The sequence below is a fragment of the Otolemur garnettii genome, unplaced genomic scaffold (assembly GCF_000181295.1).
Source record: "Otolemur garnettii isolate 467f Iridium unplaced genomic scaffold, OtoGar3 scaffold00153, whole genome shotgun sequence".
Lineage (NCBI taxonomy): Eukaryota > Metazoa > Chordata > Mammalia > Primates > Galagidae > Otolemur > Otolemur garnettii.
This window is the reverse complement of record NW_003852548.1, coordinates 1,320,811-1,328,289: the sequence shown is the minus strand read 5'-3', so window position 1 is coordinate 1,328,289 and position 7,479 is coordinate 1,320,811. Positions and strand designations below refer to the sequence as shown.

Sequence of the window (7,479 nt, the reverse complement as noted above, 5' to 3'; positions counted from 1 at the left end):
GCTTGAGGTTGGTGTGAGCTAGAATGACATGGCACTCTACCCAGAGCAACGGAGTGAGACTCTGTTCCCCCACCCCCCAAAAAACAATAAGTAAAGGGTATGTATGAACAGTCAGTGCACAGAAAAAAAAAAGCTCAATCAACATATAAGATGTTCAACCTCATCAATAATTAGGAAAATCCAAATGAAAACAACACTAAATTCTCCCCTAAGGAGACCAGGACATATTCTAGCATAAAAGTAGGTGTCAAATTGTTACAGGCACACTCTGTGTGCCCCAGTGATCAGTGTCCCAAAGAGCTTGATACAGTGGCTAGGGAAGTCTTTAGGGAGAGGCTTTTTCCATGGTACAATGCAAAGGCCAACCTATGTGAGTTCTTTGATGTTCTATGAGGTGTGCTTTCCGGCAAAAAGCTTTCCCACATTCTTGACATTCAAAGGGTCTCTCTCCTGTGTGAATTCGCTGATGTTCAATGAGGCGTACTTTCACATAGAAAGCATTTCCACATTCACTACATTCATAAGGCTTCTCTCCTGTGTGAGTTCTCTGGTGTTGACAGAGGGATTTTTTCATACTGAAAATTTTCCCACATTCACTACATTCATAGGGTTTCTCTCCTGAATGCATTCTCTGATGTTCAATGAGGCGTGCTTTCACATAGAAGGCATTACCACACTTGTTACATTCATAAGGTTTCTCTCCTGTGTGAATTCTCTGATGGATCCCAAGAGATGAATGCACCCTGAAAAATTTCCCACATTCATTACACTGATAGGGCTTTTCACCAGTGTGAGTTCTCTGATGATTATTGAGAGTCATCTTCATTCGGAAGAATTTCCCACATTCACCACACTCATAGGGTTTCTCACCTGTGTGAATTCTTTGATGTTGATTTAGGGATTTCTTTGCACGAAAATTTTTCCCACATTCCCCACATTCATAGGGTTTCTCCCCTGTGTGAGTTCTGTGATGTTGAGTTAGGGATATCTTTACACGAAATGTTTTCCCACATTCACTACATTCATAAGGTTTCTCCCCTGTGTGAGTTCTCTGATGAATTGTGAGGGTTGCCTTCTCGGAAAAGGTTTTCCCACATTCAGTACATTCATAGGGTCTCTCTCCTGTGTGTGTTCTTTGATGTAGAATGAGCTGTGACTTTCTGCCAAAAGATTTCCCACATTCATTACATTCAAAGGGCTTCTCCCCTGTGTGAGTTTTCTGATGAGCAATGAGGTATGATCTTGCACTGAAGGTTTTTGCACATTCACCACATTCATATGGTCTCTCCCCTGTATGTATTCTCAGATGTTCAATGAGGTTTGATTTCCTGCAGTAAGCTTTCCCACATTCATGACATTCAAAGTTTTTATCTCCTGTGTGTGTTCTCTTATGTCTAACAAAGTCTGTTTTCTCATGGAAACCTTTCCCAAATCCATTATATTCAACATTTTGATCCAAAGATTGAATCTTCTGATACTGAAGAAGGTTGTTATCATGCCTAAGGACGTCATCCTCAACAGAACTATTGCCATACAGCACTGAGAGAGAGCCTTTAAAAATAAATCACAACATGTCACTCTTTCACATAAAAGTCCAAAAGAATTTCCGTTGTCACAGTATAAAATTAGACTCCTTAACACAACTTTAAAACCCTACATAATTTGGCCCCCTGCTAACTCTCTAATAAAATCACCTCTTAACATTCTCACACTCTTTCACCCTGGCTTCTTTGCTATTCCTAGAACATATCACTCATACTAGGTTGGGTACTTGCAATGGTCTCTGCCCAGAATACTCAAAATCTCCATGGCTTTTCTCTCTTACTTTGGTTTGTGCAGTATCGTTAACCTCACTAAAAAGCCTTTCCTGACCACATTACCTGAAAGTACACATCAGTGTCTAATCTACCCTTCTTACCTTACATTTTCTTTTCACCACCCAACGGATGATGCATTTGTTTGTTTCTGTTCACTTTTCCCTGACTAAATTGCAAGCTCCAAGAGAAAAGAGAGAGCATTTTATTCATTGCTGGATCCCCACACCTAAAATGTGACTGGCACATTCACATGTTATACTCTTTAAATGGTGGATACTCATTTAAAGTTTGTATGAATGAATGCCTGACAAGAGAAGGCATCCAGGGCAATGGAGGAAAGGTAGAGTAAATATGTAAGATGAAGTAGAGATAAATAAGAGCAGTAAATAATTTTCAAAAACTCAAGATAAAATGGAAAAGCATAGAAGTTTTAGTGTGATATTAAGATGTGTGATTTTGGTATCAGAAGCATGTAAATCTTCTGTCCTTACTTTCAAAGAGTTAGGGCCTCTAAAAAGTGTTTCCTGAAAAATGTTGCATAAGGGTAATCTCGGACCTTATTTACTGGGATCTTATTTTTCCTATTTTCCATTTGTTTGTTCTTGCTCACTCACCTGAGTAACCATGGCTAGAGGATTCTTCCTCTAATATCCATAGCTCTTCTCCTCGCTCCAACTTGAAGATCATCTCTGGTTTGGCCATGCAGAAGCCTGTTAATAGGAAATGGCCCAGGACGTGGGCCAAGCTGTCTGAGCTTTAGGGCCTCTGATGGAAGAGGAAGGTGCATCTTCATGAGCTGCACAAGGAAGGGGGCCCATTTAAACCTTTCATTGGGGAAGTGAGATCACACACATTCTTCCTGGTGCTCTAAACTGATCAGTCATCTGAGACCCTTGAATCTAAAACTAAAATATCATTAAATTCTACAGAGGCTACACATGTTACAGCAACCACAAAAGGAAACACAGCTCCCAGGAGTTACATGGACATTCATCCTCACCCACAGATGCCAGGTTGCTGTAGGTCTCCAGCATCACATCTTTATGCATGGTTCTCTGAGCAGGGTCCAGTCTGTACCACTCCTGTCGGGTGAAATCTACAGCCACGTCCTCGAATGACACAGATCCCTGAAACAACAATCTGCAAAGATCAGAATGGGATGCAAGGAAAAAATCTGTGGGAACTAATCCTTTCAATGGAGCCCTGTTGAAGAGTAGAGTAGACAGAGCTACACTAGATACCTGACTCTGTATCTTGCTTGATACTATACTTTTGGAGGGAACCCTGAAAAAACCCTACTACTAAGTTAATTTATTAATTCATAAAGAAAGATCTACTAGAATACTGAGTCAACATTATGTGTCTAACACTGTACCAGTTGCTGTGGACATAAAAGTGCAGATACCATACGGCCTGCTCTCAGGGAGCTCACACCGGGAAAGGCATGGGACGGAGTACTGGGGCTGAATTTCACAAGAGATGAAACTTGGTGTCATGATACTGCACTTCACTTAAGGAGGCAGAGCTTTTAATCCTTCAACAAAATTATCATTTCCTTCATGAATATGGAGTGACACAATGAGGAAACACAGGAAGACAGAAAACACACATAGCACAGCATGAAAAAATATGGCACTGCAGATTATAATGAGGCAAAGGGCTATAGAGACATACAGGAGCCAACAGCGGAGGGATTCTCAAATTTTTCTTCCCTATAGATCATCAGTCTCCAAAATATTTGATTTCTTTTTTTTTGTTGTTGAGACAGAGCCTCAAGCTGTCCCCCTGGGTAGAGCGCTATGGCATCACAGCTCACAGCAACCTCCAACTCCTGGGCTCAAGCGAGTCTCTTGCCTCTGCCTTCCAAGTAGCTGGGACCACAGGTGCCTGCCACAACGCCTGGCTATTTTTTGGTTGCAGCTGTCATTGTTGTTTTGGCGGGGCCGGGCTGGATTCGAACCTGTCACCTTAGGTGTATATGGCTGGCGCCTTAGCCACTTGAGCCACAGGCGCTGAGCCAAATATTTGATTTCTTACCCCACTGGACTATTTTCTGACCATCCACAGTATATTTATGTTTTTTTTTTTGTTTTTTGTTTTTTGTTTTGAGACAGGAGCCTCAAGCTGTCCCCCTGGGTAGAGTGCTGTGGCATCTCAGCTCACAGCAACCTCCAACTCCTGGGCTCAAGCAAGTCTCCTGCCTCCGCCTCCCAAGTAGCTGGGACCACAGGCACCCACCACAACGCCCGGCTATTTTTTGGTTGCAGCTGTCGTTGTTGGGCAGGCCTGGGCTGGATTCGAACCCACCACGCTGGGTGTACATGGCTGGCGCCTTAGCCACTTGAGCCACAGGCGCCAAGCCAATACGTTTATGTTTATGTTTATAAATGATACAGAAATACTGTCAAGTGAACAAAAGGGAGAGATTATTGTTCTCCAGATAACTGCAGGAGCAGCTGGGTTAAGGCTGGAGCCATATATTGAGATTAGCAAAACAGGAGAGACAATGGGTTGATGGAGGAAAACTTGAGATAGATTTTAGAGTGTTTATGGAACATGTCCAGCTCCGGAGAGAAGGCTAGGAGAGATCAGGGTTTGGAGGTAAGATTATTTCAATACCAGCAGAGATTACCAGAATAAATCAGATAGCTAAAAGAGAATACAGTTTGAGAAAAGCACGAAGTAGAGTCTGAGTGGACACCAATATGCCATGAAGATTGCAAGACAAATTATTGAGTGGTAGAAATAAAATCAGAATAGAGTCTTGGAAAAGAAGAGAGGAGAGTAATGGTTGCCATTTTCAGTGTAAAGTAGAAGATAAGAGCACAGTCATTTACCTCCCCTACCTCAAAAAGCTAAGAAAAGACCCCAGTTTCTGGTCTCAGGAATAAGAAGGGCTCCCCCTTTGGGATAGAGAGAATGAGAGAAATTCTCTGGTTTTCTTTTTCACATATAGCCCTACCTCCAAGGAAGCCTCAGTCCCAAAGCTATAACCCTGCAATAGCAGGCACCTCAGACTCAAGGGAAAGGAGCCCTTTTCTCTGACCAAAGGATCAGTGGTAAGAAGAATGTGGGAGGCCGGGCACGGTGGCTGACACCTGTAATCCTGGCACTCTGAGAGGCCAAGGCAAGTGGATTGCTTGAGCTCAGGAATTCTTAACCAGCCTGAGCCAAAGTGAGACCCTGTCTCTAAAACTAGCCGAGTGTTATGGTAGGCACCCATGGTCCCAGCTACTTGGGAGGCTGAACCAAAAGGCTTGCTTGAGCCCAGGATTTTCAGGTTGCTGTGAACTATGAGGCCTTGGCACTTTACCAAGGGCAACAAAGTGAGACTCTGTCTCCCAAAAAACAAAAAACAAACAAACAAACAACAACAACAACAAAACAAAGGAAGAAAAATTAGTAAAAATCGCAAAATTAGCCAGGTGTGTGGCAGGTGCCTGTAGTCCCAGCTTACTTGAAAGGCTGAGGCAAGAGGACTGCTTAAAACCAAGGATTTTACATTGCTCTGAACTATGATGAGGCCAAAGCACTCTAACCAGGGTGACAGAGTGAGACTCCGTCTCAAAAATAAAGAAAGAGGCTTGGTGCTCATACCTCAGTGAGTAGGGTGCCAGCCAAGGTTGGTGGGTTTGAGCCTGGCCTGGGCCTACTAAACAGTAATGACAACTACAACAACAACAAAAATAGCTGGGCGTTGTGGCGGGCACCTGTAGTCCCAGTTACTTGGGAGGTTAAGGCAAGAGAATTACTTAAGCCCAAGAATTTGAGGTTGCTATGAGCTGTGACGCCATGGCACGCTACCCAGGGTAACAGCTTGAGACTCTGTCTCAAAAAAATAAATAAAGAAGTAAATAAATCAACTAAAAGAAGAGCCAATGTGGTAGTTGAGTCCTTGCCTCAGGGGGTTGAGGGGTGGTTGTTGTATATATCCTTCTGTTGTGCCCCTCATCATTTTTACCCTCATATTCATCTGAAATTAAAAGAAAGAAAGGGCTCGGCGCCTATAGCTCAACCGGCTAAGGCGCCAGCCACGTACACCTAAGGTGGCGGGTTCGAATCCCCAGCTCGGACCCGCCAAACAACAATGACGGCTGCAACCAAAAAACATAGCCGGGCATTGTGGCGGGCGCCTGTGATCCCAGCTACTTGGGAGGCTGAGGCAGGAGACTTGCTTGAGCTCAGGAGTTGGAGGTTGCTGTGAGCTATAATGCCACGGCACTCTACCCGGGGGACAGCTTGAGGCTCTGTCTCAAAAAAAAAAAAGAAAGAAAGAAAATCTCTAAGCCATACACACAAAAAGAACAGCCATTTCTCCAGGAAAAATGAATTAGATAACTAAGTTAATTATCAATTTGAAACATACGCAGCACTCATTGTATTAGCCAGGTGGGGTGGCTCAGTCCGGTAATCCTAGTACTCTGGGAGGCCAAGGCAGGGGGATTGCTTGAGCTCAGGAGTTCAAGACCAACCTGAGCAAGAGCCAGACTGTGTCTCTAGTAAAAATAGAAAAACTATGCAGGTGTTGTGGCTGGCTGCACCTGTAGTCCCAGCTACTCCAACAGACTTGAGAGGCTCAGGCAAGAGGATTGCGCAAGCCAAGAGAGTTGGAGGTTGCTATGAGCTATGATGCCATGACATTCTACCTAGGGCAACAGCTTGAGACTGTCTCAAAAAAATAGACAGATAGATAGATAGATAGATAGATTGATAGATATACACACACAGAAGGTATATTGTCCAACCACAGTGGAAGCAAACTAGAAATTAACAACAGGAAGATTAATAGGAAAATACCCAAACACGTGGAAATTAGAACATTTATACATAATCCATGATTCAAAGAGGGTCTCAAGAGAAATTAAAACTACATTGAACTAAATGAAAACATACATACAACATATCAATATAGTACCAAATGCATATATTTGAAAGAGGAAGGTCTCAAATAAAAAATGTAACGTTCTACCTCAAAAACCTAGAAAAAGAGCAAAATAAACCCAGAATAAGCAGAAAAAAAGGATATTATAAAGAGAACAGCAGAAAGTCATGCTGTTGAAAACAGAAAAACAATAGATAAAATGTAGCAAATAGCTGCTTCTCTGAAAAGATCAATAAAATTGACAAACTTGGCCAGGCTTGGTGGTTTAAATCTGTATTCCTAGTGCTCTGGGAGGCAGAGGCAGGAGGATCCCTTGAGCTTAGGAGTCGGAGACCAGCCTGAGCAAGAGTGAGACGCCATCTCTACTAAATACAGAAAAACTAGCCAGGCATTGTGGTGGGCCAACTGTAGTCCCAGCTACTTGGGAGGCTGAGGCAAGAGGATTGCTTGAGCCCACGAGTTTGAGGTTGCTGTGAGTTATGATGCCAGAGTACTCTACCCAGGGTAACAGAGTGAGACTCTGTCTCAAATAAATAAATAAATAAAATAATCTAACAAACTTGTAGCAAGAGAATATCCCTAGAGACCCTGAAGACATCTAAAGGATAATAAAGAAAGAGAATATTACAAACTGTGTACATATAAATTTGATAATTTTGATAAAATGATTAACTCTCCAAAAACCTCACCAACTATAACAAATCATCCAATATGAAACAGATGATATGAATAGCCCTATGACTATTAAGGCAACTGGATCTATAATCTTTTTTTTTTTTT

At 42.6% G+C, this 7,479-nt stretch overlaps 1 protein-coding gene across 1 annotated transcript in view; it reads right to left on the bottom strand.

Annotated features, from left to right (window-relative positions):
- Window positions 1–220: 220 nt before the first annotated feature.
- ZNF157 (zinc finger protein 157) overlaps window positions 221–7,479 on the bottom strand; it is an 18,649-nt gene continuing 11,390 nt past the window's right edge. Inside the window, exons 2-4 of the mRNA XM_023519059.1 lie at window positions 2,818–2,944; window positions 2,432–2,527; window positions 221–1,551 (exon numbers count right to left, since the gene is read on the bottom strand). Of these exons, the coding sequence (XP_023374827.1) occupies window positions 326–1,551; window positions 2,432–2,527; window positions 2,818–2,944 (1,449 nt within the window). The 3' untranslated portion in view covers window positions 221–325. The remainder of the gene's footprint in view (window positions 1,552–2,431; window positions 2,528–2,817; window positions 2,945–7,479) is intronic.